Genomic DNA, 24937 nt, shown 5'->3' on the forward strand with positions numbered 1-24937 from the left:
ACCCATAAGCATTGTGGACCAAATTGTTTGCTGAGGTATGCTTTAAACCTGCTCCACATTGTGGTGTAATATAAGATTTTGCATTTCATTAAGATATACCACACACACTTGTGCGCAGCCCCAACGGCAGTCTTACTATCTGTTTGTGCTTTTCTAATCAGCCGGTTGAACAGAGAATAAACCGTAAATAGCTAAATACAAACGGGTAGGATTTATATAATTCATTATAATATATTTGTAAAGCATTGAATTGTACGGTCATAGATCAGACTGGATTAAACAACCCATAGTTCACTCTGCTTATATCGAGGTACAGAAAGTCCTATGTGCGGAGTGATCTTTCACGTGCGTAAAAGTCGCAGCTCAAGCGTTTTAAGTCCCAGTGGCTTCACATGAGGGCAAGTCTGACGGGTTACTCTAGGTAAGCATGCGAAGAGCACATCGCAGATTTTTTTTTTGGAAAGATTCGATTCTAGCAATCGAGTTTGCTTTAAATGGGCACCAGATTGCCGAGCAAGACTCGAGAGTGGAGCGCACCAGCAAACAGTAGAGCGATCGAAGACAGTAAGGATCCTGGAGCTCAGTAGCTATCTAAAAAATAAATCCCAGCTGACGGATTCTTCGAGATCATTTCATTAAAGTGTGAACAAAATGTGAGCACGCAATCAAGGTTTACACCGAGATCATCGTTGCAATATATGATTAAGTACATATTGTGTAATCTAATATGATTAAATTTAGCTTGCGATAAGAAATAGTTGCACGCTGCACTTTTGAGCCCTGAGTGTCAATACTATGGCTCGAACTCGTTGATCAAATGTTGTAGTTCCAGACAGTCGCACGTGGCTTTGATTACCGCGAATATTTTCACATCATCTGCGTAAACTAAGAGACATCCAGGTGGTATTGAAGTGGGGACTTTGTTGATGAAAAGTGTGAAAAGTAAGGGACCTAAATTGCTTCCTTGTGGGACACTGGAGAGATTTGTGCAATATTCTGACTCTTCCGAACCAATTTGAACGTAGAGATCTCGGCCCGTCAAGTATGATTTCATCCTTTCTATGAGATCACCAGGAATCCCAAGTTTTTCGACCCTACGACCCTCAGTAGTATTCCGTGGTCGACCTAATCAAATCCAGCTTTCAAATCTGTGTAAACAGTGTCTGCTTGTTCCCCGTCTCACAGACAGCTCAAACAAAATGAGACGAATTGGGTCTATTGGGAGGTACAAGCAAGCAACGCTTCATGGACGATGATTTCGAACACCTCCGAACAAGGAATTATATGCATTATTGTATCACTTAACAAGGTGAATCCTGATCCAACATACATCTTCCTGTTTATAGAATTTTCTTCATTGTGACCCTGGTTGAGATGTAGAGGTTATTACGATCTTCAAACAGTCATTTCATTTGCCACTTTATTGGAGATGATAGATATATGGAAATTCAATGAATAGAATTCTTACCTTTACAAGGTTTCCGTTTCTATATATTGTCAAAGGAAAGATGTACCTTAGGTATCAGAGTTTACTTTTGAATCAAAGAATTTTTCATTGTCATATTTACCCTTACCATAATATTCTTCAGAAACAGGTATCGATTTTCAATCGTTTTTTTTTTGGCTTGAATGTTGTGTCCTTTAATACATGTTTGAGGACAAACGAAGAAAGGCGGACACTTGATGATTGATTAAAGTAACTATTTTTAATAATAAGTACCGTAAAAGCGGCAAACTTGAATAGTGCGTGTAACATTGATGTAACATGACGACCTGCACATTACAATCAAATAAATTTGTCTCGTTATTTTTTCAATAGCTGTTTTAATACTATTCCGTGGTTTAGGTATTACGTTGCTCATTTAAATCCTGTAAAGTGCTTAGGGAGAACAAAGCCAAAAGTCCCGATTTGCTCTGAACAGTGCACAGTGGTCCAATAAGGCAAAAAGTGGAACTTAATTCCATAGAGTTCTCCAAGCGAAAACATACGAACACTACGACACGGCCCGCTTTACACTGTATATTGAAATTTGTGAGAGCGTGATTTAAACTCGGTAGTTTTCTATTTTTATTTTTAGATGACAGTTCTCACAAGTGACAAAAAATTCTTACAGCTAACAAAGAAAAATCGAGTACATCGCACTAATACAAACGCGTTTAGAAAACTCTATAACGCCTTTCACCTTCATCCTAGCTTAATAAAGTCTTCGGAACAATTGTTTGTATGAATGACCCGCATAATCGCAAATCGTCAAAAAGTATGAAAAGTTTACTATACTTAAAATAAAAAAATTAACTTTTTTGTGTTAAGAGATAGAAGAATAGTCAATTCAGCAAAGTTATAGAAGATTCAAAAATATGAAACATTGTTGAACAAATGAAAATTCTATCTTCTTTCGGTACAAGGTAAAAAGTATATTACATGGAACTTTTGTTAGGGCACTCAAAACACACATTTTTGCTAAAGGCCATATATCTCCAGGACTTTTCCTTACAAAGTTATATCATATTTAAGCTTATTTTTTATAATTTATAAAATAATAATAATTTAAAAAACCTATAGGTTAAAAAGGGGCAAGTGGAATTAATACTTTTTCTTGAAGTTAAGCTGAAGTACTATAAACTCCTTAAGGATCCATTTGTCCCAAACCACCCATATTAGAGTACGGCGAGCATTTGTCACAGTAGGTTTTCATATGTTCGTAATCTTTTTGTGTTAAGAGATAGAGGAATGGTTAATTCGGCAAAGTTTTAGTACGTACAAAAATATGAATCTTTGCTGAACAAACAAAATTCCTATCTTCTTTGGGTACAGAGTTACAGAGTATTTTCTGTGTTTTTGTTTAGCTCGAGTGCTCTGAACTGTTATAAGTTCCATCTGTCCCAATCCACCCATTCTTTATTCTATACGCTGTTAAAGTTATCGAAAAAATATGCTGAAATGTGCTATAACTTTGTAAGGAAAAGTCATGGAGATATATGGCCTTTAGCAAAAATGTGTGTTTTGTGTGCCCTAACAATTCCTCCGAACAATACTTTCGTGTAAAATGCAACTAACAAAAGTTAAGTACATAAAACTAACTTTGAATTAAGTTCCATGTTATATACTTTTTAACTTTGTACCAAAAAAAGATAGAGGTTTCATTTGTTGAACAAAGTTTCATATTTTTAAATCTTCTACAACTTTGCTGAATTAACTATTCTTCTATCTCTTAACACAAAAAAGATATTTTTTTTATTTTAAGTATGGTAAACTTTTCATACTTTTTGACAATTTATAACTATTAAGCTATGATGAAGGTGAAAGGCGCTATGGCATTGAGTTCCACTTTTTGCCACTGTGCAGTGCTTTAAATTTGCACTTTTCCTTGTAATTTCCAATATTTTAAAACAGGCTTCCCCACTTGTAAGAAACAAACAATTAAATAAAATCTCTAAAAACTTACACCAATGAAAAACGTGGATAGTCCCCCTTGGAATCATCGACAAAAAACGTGAACTAGTAAAAAAGATGAAAATTTATGCTAAAAATATATCCTAGACTAGAGTCTAAGAGACGAAAGAGGCCAAATACGATCCAGGCTAATGGATAACCAAATGTTACCTCAAAACTATTAAAAATTTATACTAAAATAAAACCGTTTTACATTTTCCTTCATTATTCCATCATTAAGTTGGTAGTGATAAAAAGCTACCACGTGGTCGACTACGCATTTTCAGGGCCGAAGACTCAGGAATAGTTATCTACGAAAACACTTCCTTATGTTTTTGTCACCTTAACAAACATGATGATATGTTTTCACAAGTGACGTATTAACTATTCGATCTATATTCTCAAAAATTGTACAATATCTTGCATTAATATTATTTTCCATTTTATTTCCAATTATATTGCAGCTTTCAAACGAAGTGATACGCGAACAAATCCAAAATAGTCCAATCCTTTTATTATAAAAAGAGGTAAAAGTAATTTCATATTTAGCATGCAAAAATTCGTCTGACCATGTAGAGTAAAAAGAAACCACCATCGCCGTTTGACGATTCAGCATGAACGAGCGTAAATAAAAGCAGCCGAAATTAGAGGGGAGGACCTCAAGTTGAGGAGTTGAATTGTCCGTAAATTTCCACTCCACTTTTGACATTGAAGTGTGCCCCTATCCAGCTGGATCTAGATTGTTGGCGAGTAGACAAGGGAAAGTGGATCAAACCACCAAATTAGAGGGGTTCGCCTCTTCCGCCGCCAGTCGGTCAAGGGGACTGGGTATAGTGGTAAGTGGTGTGATCACACACGCACCCAAGCAGGCTCGAGAGAAATTGTTTCGAAAAGAGGACACTAGACGGAAACCCTGTCTCGCTTGATAGAGTGTCCGATAATAAATCGTTCCACCAATCGAATTCCCATCATCGGTTGCGCTTCCCACGGAGATTCGGTTGAATTGTTTCACTTTTTGATCCCGTTTCGGGTTGGAATGTGAGCTTTGGAATGTAGTAATTATAAAACGCCTTATCGTTTGCTACTCACCGGCTCGATTGTCCACCAAGACTTCGTCCACCCCGGCTCCAACGGGGGACGCGTACCGGTCGGTGGTCGTGGAGGTCGCCTCATTCCCCGTCCAGCGGTTGTCCTTGTTGAGCAGCAACCGGCCGTTGATTGGTGTCTGCTGGAACTGATGCTGCGTCACCGGATCGCCGTTCAGTTTGAAGAAACCCAGCACCAGGAAGGACCAGATGCCGAGGCCAAAAATGAATTTGAACACTACGCGCGTTTTTGGGGACATCCTGTGGGTCATTTCGTCGTCGTGTGGGTGTTTGTTCGGGTAAAATTGATGACTAACTGTACAGTGTGGGGAAGAGAACCTTCGCTGATAATCTTTTATACTATTTGGCTAGAGTGTGTGTGTATGTGTGACTAAGTGTGGAGACACACTAGCGAGGAGCACTTAATTACTCTACTTTACGATCATATTTTGTTTCGTTTGGGTTTGGAGTCAGAGGTTTTATATGGAGGAAATGCTCGCCGACATGGGGACTGAAATCTGTAAATGAGAAGAAGAGAAAGAAAATTATTAGTAAAGCGAGACAACCCGCAGTGAATATATTAACCTATAACTTATTGGGTATAGATTTTTATTTGGATTTTAATGAACGACATAAATTTCGAGTGGTAAAGCAGTATTGCCTCAAATTAGTTATGGATGCAGTGCCACATAACAACCATTCTAGTAGAAAATTCACCTTTACACCTATACTGATTTCCTGTTTATGCACTAATTCACCAATCACCAAAGCCGAAACAACTCTTTCAAGCTGACAGTTGTCGAACGATAAAATCTTTTCCAAATTTATTTCCGCATCAGCAAGCTTACTGCCCGAGCGAGATACGATAGTAAAATCGTTGTCGAATGATCATTTTGGGATCAGTTAATAACAGAGGTTATGTTTCAAATCCAATCGGGAAGTTTTTTAATGGTCGATATTGAACAAATTAATCAATTTTCATTTTTCTTTTGTTTATTCCCGAGCATTGCTCGGACTGCAGGAACGCCTGAGGCGATGTCGTTGCCCGATCGTTTATCATCAATCACAGCCGAAAGTAAATACAGCCGTGACTAACTGGATCTGACCTGTTGCTGCTGCTGCTGCATGTCAAACCGGTTTCTGATGGTGGTCGACCTAGATCGAAAGGGCATTGATAGTTAAAAGTCAAGAAACTCCAAAACCGTAGGCAGTCTCCGGTCGGGGGTCCAAACGCGCTTTCGTTTCCCCCTTGTATCGACGGTGCCAGCTGACTGGGGTCGAATTCTACGAAACTAACGGAACTTGCTGTCATTTGTGAAAGTTCAATTCATGCACGCACACGTGCCGATTGTGCTCTCTCCTGGACAGGTGATTAAGGATGTTTTTTTTTCGTAGCATTTCTACCCACTCTGACGCAGGTACAGGCCTAATGCTGTCAGCGGTCATAGCTATACAAACAGAAACACACACCGGTTACGGAGGTGAGTCTGCCAGTGCTGCGTGTCCGTCTGTGATGATTCAGTTCCAGATTACTCACGGCTCGTCAGATTATCATTTATTTTAATGTGGTTGGAAACCACACTGGATCTTGAAAAGTTGTTTATCGTTGGTGTTAGCGTGAGCCAATAGACGATCGGTACCTTGGAAAGTGAAAGTTTTTACAATTTTGCACTTGCAATGCAATTACAATCTGAATCTTTCAGCTTGATTAGCAATTAAAACTGATAATCTCAACCTATTAGGGTGCCATAATGAAGCCGACCTGAATTACCATTTGGTGCGTCACAAAATAAAACGCGAACGTTTTATGGTTTTAGATAGCAGTACCAATTTCGCTGGCTGTTTTTCACACATATTCAAAGCCGGTGATTGTTTCGCCATAATATTACCTAAATGACATCTCAGCGACGGAGGCAATTTATGACCCAAGAAATTATGCATACTAATGATTGTGTTGTGAAAGCAATAGCTTTGAATCATTTACACTGTTTTTGTTTTGAAACATTCCGATTTTACCTTCGAAATGTCGATGCTCTTGTCACGTTACAAGCGCGAGCCCATTAGTCGTTAATTATTTAGTTTCAATGATATCCATAAATCCAGAAATGGAACGTTCAACAAGCAAGCCACCCCAAAATAAAAAAAAACCTGCTGCATGCTATAAATTCCAGCTTCATTCAAGACTTCGGCGTCAAGTACAATGACACCACAATGTCGGAAGCGACGATAATGGTGTGCCGGTTCCTAATCTTCAATTTTACTGATGCATCAGCAGTGGTGGCATTTCCTGGCCGTGGCGCGCGATATGCCATGAATTTATAACTAACCACGCGCACGTACACTTCTAGCCGAGAAAATCTCCGCTCTGGCAGCAGCGCCGTATTTGCGCCGTATTTGCATGCCGTGCTTCGGAGCTCACGTATCTCACTCACAGGCAGCCCTGCCAGCCAAACGCTTGACATTGACACATTGATGTATCGATTTTACGCCACCCGACCCTGGTCAAGATTGACTGGAATTGTCACGTTTTCCGATGCCCCAACCACAGCGGTCTCTAATTGGCCTCGACGGCAGCAATTAGCCGGCTTTGCAGTTATAATCCATGCAACAAACAAAACAGAGAGTGAGTCTCTCAAACAAAAGATTACATCATCGCTTTCGCGATTTCGCGAATTGCCGCTGCGTTATCTTTGTATAAGACACAATTACGCGCCGCCCGGTTCTTCTTCCGTTTCCCGCCCGGGGCTTCCGACGGCTGCTGGCTGGCGGCAGGCAGGAAATCATTGCGAACTTGAGCTGCAACCTCCGCGCGTGCTGTTATCTGTCAGCACGCGGAGTGAAAACAAATTACTTTTATTTGCGTTGGCCGTTGCCGCCGCCGCAGCCGTCGATACTGCGGTGTGCGGAAATCTATACGGAATTTTCAGCTCATCACGGAAGAGCCGGAAGCGATGAAATGATACGCGCTAAAATAGGTAAATCCGAATAACTCTATTGATTTCGGATCCACTCAGTTGATTACTATCGCCGTGCTGATATTGTCTCGATTTCATTACGGTCACTGACCTCGCGTGGTGTAAAGGCCGAATTCAAACAAACGAAATTGAAAATTAATTGAAAAATGCAACACTCTTTTTTACTTTACTTTTATGGTTAGACTCTTGTTTTTGAGGTGAGCAAATCCAAAACAAATACAGGATTAGGGCAGACAAAACCCTCTACAAATTATTTAAAATGCGCTACTGGTAAAACAAACTATATATTTTCGACGGTCGCGAAGATACTCCTTTTGGAAGCTAAATGGAGAAATAGTAACCAATAGGTTTTTTTCAAAAAATCACAGATCGAACATTTTTGATTATATAGGCATACAATTTAAAAAAAAGTTGCAAAAAACTGTAATAAAAAATTAAAACCTTTTCTTGTAATATTTATTTTATAGAATTTTTAGGTTTTCAACCTTGATGCTGCATAAACATACATAATAGCTGCAAGCCTAGGTATTACTAGAAAGGAGATAAAAGATGAATTGAGAAAAAAATCTTATCACATCATCACCAAACTTGACTCAAGGTTAATATTCAACACCCACAAACCAGAGGATGCAGGATTCTGAGTGCAGAGTCCTAAATACATTTTCATATATCAAGAGTTTCGATATTGCACTATGAAAATAATGAATCGCACAACCAAACTACAACTAGAACCTCGAAACCTATGGTACTGAATCGGAAACAATGGCATTTAGTGTAAGGAGTTCCCGAATTTTGAATCGAAAGAATCCAACCAAGAGTTAGCGTTGAAAAGAATTAAAATCCAGGTAATGAAGTAAATTTAACAATAATGTCAAAAATGACTGGACTAGATAAAGAAGTCAGAATCCGTTACCAAGAATCATAGAATAAGACCGAAGAACCAAAAAACAAATTTAACATTGTAGAAATCAGCAGCAATAATTTCACTGTTGAAGATATTTTAAAAAGATAGAACCCGATCTTCCAAATACATCATTCAAGAGCCAGTCATGAGAGTTAGAAATCCCGTACTTAACCCGAATAGTCTAAATTCCAGAATAAAAAAATTTTAATCCATATAGACCGAACGTATCATTTAGAATCCATAATCTAGAATTGAGAAAACAGAGTCCAAAGTCTGGAATCTAATAACTGCGATAAAATGTTCTAATTATTCCAAATCGAAAACTTCGCGTTCAACAGCAGGTTGCACTGCGTATACTTCGGTTTCGGTGCTGATGGTATACAGTGGGGATGAGTAACTCTTGTGTGAGAAATAAATCCAATGAGGGATCAAAACTTTTAGTTCGAGGTTCAAAATTAAGGATTGAATCTTAAGCAAAGCAAAGCCTTGGTACTACCTTCCGATTCGGAACACGACCTTCTGTTTATTATACACAGACTTCACAACCAAATGTTAAGTGTACAGGACACGGGGCTAGCGTTACGATCCTACTAACACTAACAGTCTTTCTCGAGCCGAGATTCGAACCTACGACGATTGTTAGACTAACATCGTACCTCGAAACCAGGCTGGGAGATCAGGATTGAATCTTAAGGAGTCCAAAATCGTTATTTCAAAATCCAGGACACAACAATCCATAATCCCCAAAACACGCATAACCAAGAAGCAGGAATCATGTGTCAAATACAGTCATCCCAGTATTATGGGCCAGCTAAGCATAATTGTGATTTTGAATTAACGATTACAAGTCGAAAAAAATAGGATTACACCTTTCTTTTTTCACTGACTTTCGGTAGATACATTGAAGTTTGATGTTGGGAATACATTTCCGTTTTTACAAACCTCATTTAACAAAAAATTCACAAAATGATATGCTCTTCCGATTCCCACTATTATGGACCACTTTTTGACTCTCCTAGTATTATGGGCCAATACTCCCAGTGGCCAGTATTAAGAGATTCAAAGACAGAGACAATAATTCAAAGAGTAATTCTGACGGTGAAGTTAACATCGAGAGGAAGGTTAAAGTATCATAAACACATTGAATCAATTTCGATAAATACATTATTGTAATTTTTCGAACTGAATTTCTATTTTTTATAACGGCTTCTACTCGTTAACACACAAGTTCATTAAACAGACAGTATTAGCAGTAGGGAGAGCGGTAATTAGGCGGACTGGAAATATGATACAGATTTGGAAAAATATACCGCATCCCGATGGGACATTATTGTAATATTTGCTCTTGCTTTTATCAAAGTTTTTGTTTTTCTCATGCTTTGAGTTTGGTTTCAAAATTCAAATTAAAAATTGCTCAAGAAATCACTACAAAATGTTATATACTTTAAACTTTAGAAGCTCAAAAATCCATAATTGAAAATTCATAGAATCATTCCTTTTAAGTTTCCCTATTTTCGATTGTGTATTTTTTCCTCAATTTGATTTTGATTCTCCAATTCCTCTTAGTTGCATTCAATGTGTTCTTATTTGCTTCCTTTCAATTCCGTTTTCGAAATGAAACATCTAGATTCCACAGCGAAGCCCGGAAGCTAAAAGTATAGTGATGTGAAGCAAAGTAACCCCAATAATTTACATACTAAAATCAGGAGTTCTACTTCTTCAGCATTGAGTTTGAAATTTCTAACGCATTAAATTCGAACTCGACCATATTAACAGTTTGGAAAGCATGAATTATCCGACAAAAAAAAACTAGAACCGCACACTTGGATGAGAATCAATAAGCCAGAGTACTAGTACACACTTAAAAACATAAAAATTACATTTCGTCCACACTTCAAAATTCAAATTTAGAAAATGCAAACTACAATAGAGGGTATAAATTCTAGATTCCATAGTCAAGAACCTTGAACGAAAAATTTGGAAACTGCTATTGAAAGTTCAATTCAAAAACCGATGAAACAAAATCAGATTTTTAAAGCAACCCAGAAAATCTTCTAATTTATAAACAGTAACCACAAACTTTGAATTAGAATTTAGAATCTCAAATTCAGAATCAGAGATCTGCAATCTAAAATATTAACCAATATTCAAAGTTGAAGCCGAAATCCAAAAATCTGACAATAAACCAATATTCAATATTCTTGAACCAAGAATTCTTGCATCTTCTGTTATCAGTATTAATATTCATAGTGAATCAAACCTGATGTCGGATATATTCAAAGTTAAGGGTTTATTTCCCAGAACAGAAACAAAAACGAAAAACAAAATTAAAACAGAACTTTAAGACGCACAGCCTTAGATGCTAATGAGAAGGGATACTAAGTTTTAATTTTAAAATTTAGTAAAAAAGTGTTAGAACCCGAACTACCAGTACCAGATCGACAATTCAAGCGACAGACTCTAGATTTAAAAGTTGCACAGAGAAAGCAAAGCCAAGCCTTGGTGCTACATTCCTATTCGGAGCTCGATTTTCTGATTTATTTATACACAGACTTCGCTGCCAACTGATTAGTGTACAGGACAATTGCGGGCCTAGCGCTACGATGCTACTGAGATTATCAGTCACACCCGAACCGAGACTCGAACCTACGACGACTGACTTGTTAGGCCAGCATCGTACCCCGAGACCATCTGGGAGAGTATAAATACAGACTATAAATGCCGAAAAACGGGACATAATAATCCAGCACTCAGAACTCAACATCTGAGTTAAGTAATTAATAAATCTAGTTCTTCAAAATAAATAATCTGCAATCCAAAATCTACAATTTCTGACTGAATGAATCATCACATATTTAGAATTAAATTTTCCTTATTCATGGTTCAGAGCAAGAAGTCAGACGATAAGAAATTGATAAAAATTTTAGATTCTAATTGCAAAAATCCGTGTCTAGAACCAAGAATATGAAAACTGCGGTTCAAATTTATGTTTCTGAAATAGTTGAAGAAGTTGCTTATAAAACACGGCCGCAAGGTTGATGTAAAATCACGATTGCACCCTGAAAAGCTGGGTTGTTTAATTGACTTGAAGGCATTCGGAAATAATGTTGAAGGTTGCGTGGAACCAAAATCCAAACTTCTACGTGTATTATGAAAAAAAAAAAATAGTAGGAGAGTGGTATTCAAGACACGACCGCATGCCGTTGACTACCGTATTCTTATATTCCATTAAAACAAATACACTAAGGTCGCTTTTTACGCGGTTTTTTTAACGCGGGTTTTTTTTACGCGGATTCCGGAATTTACGCGGTTTTTTTTACGCGGCACGTATCCCCCGCGTAAAAAGCGACTTTAGTGTAGTAGAGGGAATTGCAACGCTTCTATTACAAAACTTCGAGGCACCAAAAGGTGCGAATTGCCGATTATATTCTTGTTTTCTGGTTAGTCCGTTCAGAATTCCAACCATTTTAGTATTTTGCAGTAGCCATGTACTACTAACAGCCACCAGCATTACGAGTGAAACCGGCACGAGATGACCGGTACTCTTGTGTCTTTTCTCCTTTCAGCTGCTAACACCTAGCGTCCGTATGTAATCGGTACGGTTTAGTAATGAAACTGATGGGGTGAAATGTTCGAACGGTACCTTTTGTATCGAGGCTTTGTCAGTTAGTTAAGGGAGGGGTTAAGTAGAAAATGGAATGACAAGGAACGTAAATAAGCATCGGAAACAGAAGGTGACAACAACAATAACAACAAAATCAGACCGATTCTATCCGTTAGTGTCGACTGTGCTTGGGAAGAGAGGTAGTGATTGGCTGCGCGGTATGATTTAGACAATCGATATTAATTACCAATTTTTCAATAGTGTATCTCAAACAATAGTTTGTTTTTGTTACATAAATTTAACCGTAGTATAATTTTTGATTGATTGATTGATGCCAAAACCTCGTAAACCTGATTATAAATGACTGGAAAATAAGCGCTCAAAACCTGACCATTTTTTCCTGGTTTTCCCTGATTGAATTATTAGATTTTCAAATTCAGGCGCCTAACTTCGATATAGACGTTAGTCAACGTCAAAAAAACCTAGAGTAAACAGATATAATACGTCCCCTTATAGAAACAACGTTAATATTGTAGTTATGTTTATCACAAACAACAAATCTTTCATGCAATTAGATTTAGTTGGTAATGCACTGCTACTATTTCGTCTTGTAATAACTGTAACACAAAAACGCCAGAGTTTCTTTGAAAAAATGATTAAATCGCATGCTTTTCAAACACCCAAGATGCAGTATAACATGTCCCATGCAGAAGTTTCATATGCCTCTATTACAGCTCAGTGTGCGAAATGAAACAGCGCTTGAAGTCTCAGAAGTAAACGCTCAAGCAAAAAACATATTAGCCTAACTAAAGGTGAAGCGTATCGCCCGGAGCTGTAGTATAGCAGAAAACATTAAACGTTTGAGCAAATTATACAATTCTTACCGTTTCTTACTTGATTTATCTGCTTATAGGCTCACTTGAGATATATGAGGGTAAATACCAGTAAACTAACTTTTCAAACAATTGAAAAAAACTTGCGAAAACGTTGCAAGAAATTACATTTGAAGCAGGTCGAATCAAAATTTATTTTGTTTTTTTTTTTTCTGCTAGTGATAACTATCAAACTTGCACAGAAAGTTGGTCCCGTAAATTGCTTGGGATTCCCAATAGTCTCATATCTTATATTTTGCTTGGTTTCAAATAAAAGGACTGGAGCATTATATCCCGGGGGCATTTTATACATGCTTGCCCTATGTAATTCTCTAGAATACATAGGGAGTGGACTAACGCTACAACAGGCGGAGCAGCGTAGGTGATAGAATGAGGGAATTCGAAAAACAACACGGACTGCACTGCACACTGTTTGTAGGTATACAGACGAACGTTGTGCGCTTAAAAGTGCCACTGTGACACCGGTTTTTTTTTTTTTTTTTTTTTTTTTTAAGGGGGGTTTTGTTATTAGCCTAAGTATTTATGATAAATATTAGTAAATAATGAGTATGTTTGGTTTAAAATTAGTTTATTTGACACGGCACGATACAATTTATGTTTTACTAAGTCAAGTACAATTCGTATTAATTCTACGTTAGCAGGGAAAAGAGGGAGGCCTTTTTTTATTCTCGCGGCCGACTACGAGCTAGTGGGGATTTAAGGTGAGAGGAGGGGAGATACAATTCTTGCTTAAAACTAATTAAGATATACGATCTATTTGTGTTTCTACTGGTGTTCTTTTTTGTTTTTTAAACATAGATTCAGGCTCTTTGTGTTCGTGTCTCCAGCGTCGTATACGGGTATTCTGACAAATAGACAAAAGAATATTAAATTTTAATGTCAGTCTTTTTCAAATAACAGTACAGTTGTGTCATGTACTGAAGATCACCGCTTCCCAGAATGTCTCTAACGGGAACGTTCGGTTGTTTTCCTCGGGCCCAGAGGGAATCTATAAGCTCGGACCTGACATCACAGAATTCGGCACACAACCAAACAACATGCTCGATGTCATGGTAGCCATCGCCACAAACTCAGTGATTACTGTCTGCAAGCCCTATACGAAAGAGATGCGTGTTTAACGTGTAGTGATTGGACATAAGTCTGGACATCACGCGAATGAAGTCCCGACCTACATCCAGTCCCTTGAACCATGCTTTCGTCGATACCTTAGGAAAAATGGAATGTAGCCACCGTCCCAGTTCAGCTGAGTTCCATGATGATTGCCAACTGTTGAGTGTTCTCTGACGCAAAATGCTATAAAATTCATCATAAGCAATTGGTCTTTCATAAATATCGCCATCAAAAGCACCCACCTTAGCTAAAGAGTCAGCCTTTTCATTACCCGGAATCGAGCAATGAGAAGGGACTCACGCTAAGGTAACCCGGTAATTTTTATCTGTTAAAGCACTTAAAAACCGCCGTATTTTCCCCAGGAAATACGGGGTGTGCTTCACAGGCTTCATCGATCCCAGAGCCTCAATGGCACTGAGACTATCTGTGAAGATGAGGTAGTGGTCTATGGGTAGGGTTTCGATGATTCCAAGAGAGTACTGAATAGCAGCAAGTTCTGCGACGTACACGGAAGCAGGAGCATCCTTTACTAAGCTCTTCATCTGCCTGCCCAGTGCCTCGTACTTTCGAAGTAGGTTGACAGTGCCGTACTCCCGGTAGTCCTTATACGCCGCGGACCTTCGCGCGTACAGCTCAGAGCACTCTTTGTCCCACCATTTGCTGGGAGGGCGCTGTCTAATCGTCACCCCGGGTATCGGTTTCGTCTGAGCTTGAGTGGCGGCGTCGATTATCGAGCCAGCTAAGAACGCGTATTCTTCCTCCGAAGGAAGTTCCTCGTGAGTCTCGATAGATTCCGCTATAATAGACTCATAACGCTTCCAATCAATATTACGTGTAAGGTCGTAGGAAATATTGATTGGGTTCGGGGGAGTTGAACCATTAGCAATTGATATAACGATTGGAAGATGATCACTACCGTGGGGATCGTTGATTACTTTCCACTGGCAATCTAACGCTAGTGATGTCGAGCAGAGGGATAGATCAAGCACGCTTTCACGTGCTGGAGGATTAGGTACACGTGTCGCTTCCCCAGTATTCAAAAGTGTCATATTGAAGTCGTCGATCAAGTTACAAATTAAAGAAGATCGGTTGTCGTCGTACAGCGACCCCCATAGTGAACAGTGAGAGTTTAAATCTCCCAAAATCAAAAAAAGGTGCGGGAAGCAATTCTGCTATATCAAGGAGTTGCTTCTGTTCAATCCGCGCGGATGGGGGAATATATAACGAAACAAGGCAAAGGTCTTTTCCATTCATATTCGTTTGAATGGCAACAACTTCAATATTCGAGATCGAGGGGAGGTCGATTCTGAAAAAAGAATAGCACTTTTTGATCCCTAAAAGTACCCCTCCACCGTGTGAGTCTCGATCTCGACGAATGATGTTAAAATCGTGGAAATTAAGTTGGTCATTTGAATTGAGAAAAGTTTCATAGAGCGCGAACGCATCACAATTGTATGTGTTTATCAAATGTGAAAATAAATCAAATTTGGGGATGATACTTCTGCAGTTCCACTGTAACACAGTGACAAAATTCCTAACCTCTTTCGACGTATTAGTCATCGAAAGATACGATAGCTGAAATGAGGGGCCAAGTTGCTGTGAGTTGCTTCAAAAAGGTTTTCACTGTAGGGAGAAGGGCAAGAAGAATGTTTTGAAGGGGATCTGGTATGTTGAATGTTTTAAATATCCAGTCCACAATATCAGAGAATTTTATGAACCCTGTTTCTTTTATGTCTTCTGATCAAGAAATGGGTGCACGAGGGGTTTTTGGTGCCCCAGGAAGCGGTGGGTACTCCTGGTTTGATTTGAAATTAAAACCGGGTGGTACTTGCTTCGGTTTTTCTTCACCGCTTCCTTTCTGTGTTGTCTTATTGGTCATTCCGTTAGGGGTTATCTTACGACCTTCGCGAGAAAGATTAGGAGAGTTGAGCATTCTCCTCTTCCTAGATCCCTCTGGCAAGGCATAAGAACACCCTTCGACGGGATCGTCAGATGTACCCTCATCAGTTGGCAAGAAGGAAAAAAAGTTTCCTGTCGAGGGTGGCTCAGCCCTCTTAAGCATTTCTGCAAAAGAGCGCTTTGACCGTTCCTTAAGGGAACGCTTAATTTTTTCCTCGCGCTGTTTGTACGCGGGACATGCCGGAAGGTCATGCCGAGTTCCCTCGCAATAAAGACACTTTTCAGTATCCTCACTGCAAGCGTTCTCAGCATGATTGCCTCCGCACTTGCTACAGCGTGCCTTGTTGCAGCAGTGGGTGGCTGTGTGACCTAACTGCTTACAGTTTTGGCAATGCATGACCCGCGGTACGAACAGGCGTACAGGTAGACGAACCCTGCCCAAGCGGACGTAGTTCGGCAGCGCGGATCCGGCGAATGTTACTCGGAAGGAATCCGAAGGGAGGAATTTCTTCTTCCCTTCTTCGATGGATACTGAATGCAATTGCTTGCAATCCAGTATCTTTACACTTTGCATCGAGGGGTTTTTAAAACAGCCTACTCCATGACGCAAAATGTCATCGACAGTGAGATTCCCCTCGGTAACCACACCGTCGATTTATACATCCTTGCAGGGATGTACACGCGATACTCTCTCGTGAAGAGCTCGTAGCCAGCAATTTCGTTTGCTTGCTTCAAGCTACTCACGACAACTCGCAGTTTGTTCGGCCTCTAGGGGGGTACTCTAGGTACAGGACTTGGCAAAGGGGAGGGCACAGGGGAAGGTAGGGGTGAGCTGATGGGAGAAATTTTAATTTCTTCCCCGTTTGTTTCCACATCCAGGAAAAGTTGCACCTGCAAGTCGTCCATTTTGCGGGAGCGTTACGCTCTACCGCACACAAACAATAAATATTCGAATATGGGAGGGGGGGAGGTGTGGTTTCAAGTAGTTGATATTAAATTTTAAAAACAATTTTTCAATCTACAATGGATCAAATAAAAAAAAAGACAGTAATACTAATACTAATAACAATAGTTATAATAATAATAATAATAATTGTAGTGATAATAATAATAATAACAATAATAATATCAATAATAATATTAATAATAATATAATAACATAGTAATAATATTGATAATAATAGTAAAAATTCTAAAGGTAATACGTCACCGAACGTCTAAGTCACGACCTCACGGCTGATAGTAGAATTAATCGAGCGTCTCCGCAGAACAAACAATGACGCTCCAGCTTCGTGTTGAGACGCAGTGGCCGTGTCCTACACGCGACCTTGTAGATGCCACTTGTAGTTGACTTCCACTCGCTCGATCGTATGATGGTCCGTGCTGCTAGCGGGGTAACAGCGGTGCGGGAGAATTATTCTTGCTGATATATCAGCTGCGTATCGAATCACTGGCGGGGTAGCCTGCCCCTACCAGTGTGCAGATGTTTCTGCCGATATACAACAGGCTATTGTTATCGCGCAACACAAGAACTAATCGACAAAAAAGTATGTGAGTCCAATCACAAATGGCGACTTCTCAACACTGTTAGAAATTTGTAATTTCAATTGTTAGGATTTGTTTGCTTTCGCAATTAGGACTTATCATTCGTAGGGATTTAAACCTACTTGTCAGAAAAGGGGAAGTAAACTTACAACTAACTTAATTGCTAACTTATTGGCTATAAAGAGAGCTTATCGTAGCAATTGAGGATTGCAACGATTTTTGTCGAAAATTGTTAATAATTTTATTTGACATAGCTTCTAATGGTTCAACACCAGTAAGTCTATGTAATTCGAGTGTACCAAACCAAGGAGGCGCTTCAAAATCATTTTCAGAATTTTATTCTGAATCCTTTGGAGCGTTTTCTTCCTTGTTGAACAGCAACTTGACCAGATCGGTACAGCATAAAGCATTGCTGGTCTAAAAAATTTTTTGTAAATCAAAATTTTGTTCTTTAAACAAAGTTTAGAATTCCTGTTAATGAGAGGATATAAACATCTCGTATATTTGATGCACTTGGCTTGTATACTCTCAATGTGCTCTTTGAAAATAAGTTTTTTAGCATAAATTAGTCCCAAGTATTTAACCTTGTCAGACCAACTTAAAATAAACCCATTCATCTTGACAACGTGATTATTGTTTGGCTTGAGGAAAGAAACCCTAGGCTTATGCGGAAAAATTATCATTTGAGTATTAGAAGCATTGGGAGAGATTTTCCACTTTTGCAAGTAGGAAGAAAAAATATCTAAACTTTTCTGCAATCGACTGCATATGACACGAAGACTTTTTCCTTTTGCGGAAATGCTTGTGTCATCGCAGAACAATAACTTTGTGCATCCTGGAGGCAAATCGGGAAGATCTGAAGTGAATATGTTGTACAGGACTGGACCCAAGACTGAACCTTGAGGTACACCTTCTCTGACAGGAAATCTATCAGATTTTGAATTCAGATAGACAACCTGCAGAGTTCGATCAGTAAGATGATTTTTTAAAATTTTGATTAGGAAAATTGGAAAATTGAAAGTTTACAATTTCGCAATCAAACCTTTATGCCAAACACTGTCGAATGCTTTTTCTATGTCTAAGAGAGCAGCTCCAGTGGAATAACCTTCAGATTTGTTAGCTCGTATCATATTAGTAACTCTGAGCAATTGATGAGTTGTGGAATGCCCATGGACTGTGACACCGGTAAGTTTATCCAATCTACCGTCAATGCGGATTGTCATTTGACATGGGATGACTCTAGTTCTCGTATTATTTCTTCACACACCACAAGCAACCAAACAACACATATTACCAATGAACATTCTCTACCAGCACATGTATAACTAACTGAAAGTGAACGCACCAAATCCGAACTGAATCACTGAAAAGTCTGGGCATGTTCAGCAGTGCTACAGAGAGGATTGTATGACGGTGCTTCACACACAGACGGGAGATCCACAATCTAGCGCTGTGGAAGGTGGTCTCCAAACATCAGTGCGGTGTCTCCCGGTTTCCTCTGCTGGTCTGTCCGCTATGGAAGGTTGCAATCGAATGGGCTGGTGTTGCAGCAAAACCACACTAACATATCATATTTGAAATCGCCGCCTGTTATTGTTGGATTGAGGCCCAGAGAGAAATGATAGTATGTAAATGCTCTAGAGTGCCAATCACTTAAATATATATATATATATATATATATATATATATATATATATATATATATATATATATATATATATGTATATATATATATATATATATATATATATATATATATATATATATATATATATATATATATATATATATATATATATACCGCGTTTTTCCCTTATGGTAATTCTTGATGAACGACGCAACTTCCGGCAGGCACTTCTTACTATAAATTTCCCCGTTCTCGGCCAGTCCAGAGCGAAAGAAGAGCGGCTTTGACTTTGACATCAAGTAAAATACGAAGTGCCCCGCCAGTCGTTGCCATCCATGTTAGCCAGCTAATTTTCACAGTTTGACCGGTAGCACCAAACTCCCGACCAGGCGCACGCAGCCACTAGCCACTTTTCTCTCGGTTTTCCTTTTCAGTATTCGTTGGAGCTTCTTATCGCTCAGGGTCGTCGGGCTATCTTTTGATGCTTTGATTGTTGGCTATTAGTGCCACGATATCGTAGATGCCGAAGCGGGCGTATCCCTGACGTCTACTATATCCGTTTTTGACGTGGCGGAGTGCCGTTTATTGCACGCGCACACTTCGAAATGATGTTTTTTCACTGTTTTCGTTATCACGGTCAGAGTTCGAGTTGAATTTTTTTCTGCTGACTCATGGTTTATTATGATTGAGTTGTTTCGTGATGGCGTGTAAAGGTAAACCTATGCAAAATCAAAAAAATTTGTGCCTTTTTTCAATGCAAACGTTAAGGCTCAACAGATTTGTCAACAAGTCTCCATCCAAAATTTAAACTTAATCGGACTTCTGTAAAGGCTTCGCTTACAGTACCATTCAAAACAATTAAAACATTACATTTTTTGGTTTTGTCCGATAATTCCGTGTGAGTAAGTACCCACAGGGATATTTTCCGAGTTGGTACTACTACCCATACTACCCACATCAACCACCGGCCCTGGTCTAAGTCCGATTGTTTGGTGGCCGATAGAAAGTATGTGTTTTGGCAAGATAAAGTATAATAATCGGTTAATTGGTAGAGTCAAGTGATGCATTCGAAAGATCAACGTAAAGGCCGTACACCTAACTTAGAACTTTAAAAACCCCTGAAGATAAATCCACAAACCGCCAAAATTCTAGACATAGCATTCAGAATCCACAATCAAAAATCAAACTTCTAACACTCAGAACTCAATATCTAGAATTAAAAAAAATCGCATATCGAAATAGAAAATATGCATTCCAGGTTCCACAGTTCAGAACCGAAAAATTCAGAAATCCTTACTATAAATCCAATATCTAGAATAAAATATTATTTGTTTACAATTCAAAGCCCAAACTAGGACATTCGTAGTTGGGTAAGAATTTTAGAACCACAAAAATCCAAAATCTAGAAACAAAAATATAAAAACTGAAGTTTCAAATTCGAATTCTAAAAAAAATATTCCAGTCATCCACAGGTTCTAAGCCAAAAAAGAAATTGTTACAGAAATCACAACAGAATATTACAAATCATACTCTAGAATATGAAATAAGTTTGCAGAAATTTGTAAAAGATTGCTTCTAAGTTTTCCTAATTTTGGTCCAATAACTCTTTAAGCGGGTATTGGGCGAAGCAAACATTTGCTATTTTTGGTACGAATTTTATTTGCACAAAATAAAATCCGTACCAAAAATAGCAAATATTTGCTTCGTCTAATACCTGCATTACTCGTTTTTATTTTATTTCCAGTTTCCAATTCCTTGATCTGCAATGCAAAACAAGATCCGAAAGAATTAACGTAAAATCAAAGAGGGTCGTTCCATACGAAGTGTCCATGCTACTTGTACTTGATTTGGCTCATAGGGAATTATTCATCTAGGTTCGAAAATGCAGACATCTTTACATAAAATTCGGTTTAAATTTAATAATTTCATCGTGTTTCAAGAGAAATTTCACGAAATAACTATCACCTCAAGGTTATACGAGTCAATCTCGAGATATACCATTTTTACGAAACCAGTTTTGATTTCCTCAACTTAATCATATTGATTGGAAAATGCCCGAGAAGAACGACGCAGACGTAGACGAGTCAAAGTAAAACAAATTTTACTAGTAAATGAAATTCATTTTAATATCATTTTAACAAAAACAGTGTTTTGCCAATGGGCTCTAAAACTAGCACAGGAAGTATAGGTATTATCAAAATTAATCCACAAATTAATTTGAATGCTTCAATTTTCCGTGTTATCTCAGCTGGAGCTTTTGTTGTATTAAAAAAATTGGTCCAGCCTTGTATCGTACCGACCCTCATCAAGCGTTTTATAGCTAGATGAAGTTCCGTTTTTCGAAGCCTGTGAACCGATTTTTTTTTATTTTACTGCTGTGAGATTCTTCCGCCTCACGATAAAGGCCGGAAGATAAATGGCTCAAATTACTTTGAGGTCATCGTGAGATGACGCGCTGATGCGCTGATGTAAACTCATTGTTCTAAAATTTACGACTCCAAAATCGTTTGCTCACTTTGATGCGCACTGGAGTCAGTACGGGTTTTCCTTGGTCAATGTTAGCTGCTGTGAGAGAAGAATTAATTTCTGGAAGAACATTAAATGTAAATTACGTTAACTTCAATCAATGAATAATCATTACAATGATATTTTTTCCACAAATACCAGAACTGATTGCTGTTTATTGTGCTGTGGCTTGTCGTTATGAAAATTGGTCTGCTCTAACTGATCGGTATTGTTCTATCCCCCAGTTCAAGTGCTTCTGCAGCAGGAAGAAAATCCTACTTTGTCGGGTCTTAATTGGAAACCTATTCATGGCGGTGTACCTCCTATTGTCTAAAGTTTCTTTCTGCAATTAGCAGCAATTTATGATGGTTTCCCAGCAGCGAACATGCAGTCGATGTTCATCATCGAGAATGAATGAGAAGACAGTGCATATTAGCACAGTTTTTCTTCTATTCCATAATTTTACCGTTTACACTACCCGTAGAGAATTTTACTAGCTACGGCCAATAAAGTAGCGTGACAGGTAGAACTCTGGTTCCCGATGGTGAATTTGGGAATTTTCACAAGCTATAAACGAGCTTGCCGAATTCACAAGATTTTATTACAGTCCCATCTGGTTGTCATCAAACCCATCACACCCGGATTCTCGTAGGTCGGCAAAAAACTCGCAACATTTCTCTGCTTTCCGTCATCATCGAAAAAAAAAAAAAACCCAAACTCTGTAAAATCCATACGTCTGATAACCTGTTGCGTCGCATGCATCTGCTCGAATTCCTCCATCATCGATTGGAACCGGTCCGGTTTGGGCGAGCTGCCGATCGCCCTCGTTTCCGCCCCACCGTCACCAAGCCAAGCTTTATTTTTGTCGCCTCCACCAAGCTGGAAATCGGCGGTGTGTCGAAGATGTTCGATGGCAGTGGTTGGTGACGCTATTTTCGATGGTCGAAAATCCGCTTTTTATGTAATACACGGATTGGTGGAAGAAATCGCGCCATCCTGATGACTCGGTTAGACATTACGAAATTTTTCATTGTCTCAGCACCGCGTGGGATGCTGCCAGACGGCTGCTGATAAGCAGATCGAACCGGACCAAAAACACATAAAGTTCCTCCTAATGGACCCAGAATACCCTTCGAGACGAGACAGAAATTTGCGTTGCAAATGAGGTGGACACCCGATTATGTACACATGTTACGGAAGAGTTACGGAAGGAGGCCAATAGATGGAAAGAAACGGTGGTGAGAGTGATCGAGAAGAGATGAGAGGAATTTGTTTATCCCCGTTTGGTGTCATTCCGCGGTGCGGTTTTTTTTTTTCTGTGGCGGTGTTAGTGTGCACGGAATGGCTCTTTCAGGCTGGTAAAATTAAACATTTGATAACGTTTGATTGCACCATTATTGGCTCGATCCGTTCCGTCGATAACCCGATTTTCACGGGGTACGATTACGACACGCGGTGCGCAGTGGTCCCTACTGCCGGCCCAAGGGCCGTTTATATGCAAAATTGATAATAATGTTAGATAATAACTACGCATTGGGCGGTGAGGCTGCTGCTTTGATGTCTGTAGTGCTGAAGATTGGATGCAAAATAAGCAAAATTGAATCGAAAAGCCTACCAGGCGTAATAGTCGATCGACTTTTAGTTGATGCAATACACGATCAAAAGATTGAAATTTTCAGAGTAAAACTAGTTCATTGCGTTGTTGAACTTACAAGAGACCAAAAATGGGTTCAAATTACGACGCAATTAGGTAGTTGTTAGATTGATCTCACAAAACTTCGGGATCCAAGCCTGTTTCTGTACTGGTTATGTTGGCAACAAGTTTTAAAAACTAAACTGAATATTCGAAATTAATGACTCTGGTCTAGTTCTGGATTGTGTTTCGGAATCCAGAAAACAGATTTTGGAATTGGAAATGAGATTCCGCATTCGGAATCTTAGTTCTTAGAATTCACATTTCAAAATCTTCGCATTATTTTTACATTCTGTTCCATGTTTTGTAAATTTCATCTGATGCTTACGTTCGGAACACTAGATACTGTAATGTTATCCCTCAAATTTATTCTCAATGTGAATTCGGAATGCTGATCTCCAATTTTAGATTCTATGCCGATTGTGTTAGAGATCATTGGATTAAGAGCGATCATTTTACAGATTGAATCTTCTTGATTCTAAATTCTAGATGATTTTGGAGTCTAGTATCTGAATCGATTTTTACTGTGCCTGCCTTCTCATGAAATTTTTTTAAATGTAATGTGGAAGTATGATTAAAAAGAGCGGATTTCAGCTCGTTTCCGTAAATTAATTACCAAAATTCTGGTTTTTAGCCTTTTTTTTGCACTTCGGCCTAATCCTTGTCATAGAATTTTGCTCGACTTTGGAATCGGTAATTTTCTGCCATTCTGCAATTTTCTTCAACAGTCTTCAAGACTTTAGGATGTTTCAAAGGATGCTCCTTTATAATATCCTAATATTTCTCGATTCGACATTATTCACCTTAAATCTCCAGTACAACCTTCGTGTAGTGGATTAAAGCCAAATGAGATCAGCAAAACATGTAGAAAATTATTTTCAAAAAAAGTCCATTTCAATAGACAGATAGAGGAATGGTGACTTCGACAGAGTTGTTTGTTATAAAATCTCCTACAACTTTGCCATACAAAGTGGATTTTTATATGCGAAAGGATTATTTACGAAATAGCAAATTTTATGAAATGGAGAGTCTGTTGAAAAGAGGATATAAACCTTTTATATATTTATTGCACTTTGTTTGGATATTATCAATGTGCTCCTTTAAAGTAATATTTTTATCATGAATCAGCCCTAAGTTTTTAACTTGATCAGACCAATTTAAGATTGCACCGTTCATCTTAACAACATGATTATTGGTGGGTTTGAGAAAACGAAACTCTTGGTTTATGAGAAAAAATAAATAATTGAGTTTTTGATGCATTAGGGGAGATCTTCCATTTCTGCAAATATGAAGATAATATATCTAGACTATTTGCTTATATCAATCACAAAACAGAGATTTGTCACATCCTGGTGGTGAATCAGGAAGATCAGTAGTAGAAATATTGTATAAGACTGAGCCCAAGATACTTCCTTGAGGTACATCAGCTCTGACAGGCAATCTATCAGATTTCAGATTTTTCAAAAAGTGCGGTCAGTAACATTTAAGCTCTCATTTCTCGTTCCTTACGAACACCAAATTGATTAGGATTATTTTTGAATGACCAATGTTTTGTCACAATCACGGTATGATGGATATTTGTTGACATTGCACCCGATCCCAGTTGGGTTCGACTCTATCAGGATCACTTTGCCAAATTTCAAACAACGAAATTGTTTTATCAA

General features: G+C 38.6%; 1 protein-coding gene across 5 annotated transcripts in view; it reads right to left on the reverse strand.

Moving 5' to 3' along the window:
- LOC129731910 (uncharacterized) overlaps positions 1–24937 on the reverse strand; it is a 527400-nt gene that overhangs the window by 54660 nt on the left and 447803 nt on the right. For all 5 annotated transcript variants that reach the window (XM_055692286.1, XM_055692282.1, XM_055692283.1 and 2 more), the window contains one exon: positions 4523–5036. In XM_055692286.1, coding sequence (XP_055548261.1) covers positions 4523–4790 — 268 coding nt within the window. In that variant the 5' untranslated portion in view covers positions 4791–5036. The remainder of the gene's footprint in view (positions 1–4522; positions 5037–24937) is intronic.

This window comes from Wyeomyia smithii, chromosome 3 (genome assembly GCF_029784165.1).
Source record: "Wyeomyia smithii strain HCP4-BCI-WySm-NY-G18 chromosome 3, ASM2978416v1, whole genome shotgun sequence".
In the NCBI taxonomy this organism is placed as follows: Eukaryota; Metazoa; Arthropoda; class Insecta; order Diptera; family Culicidae; genus Wyeomyia; species Wyeomyia smithii.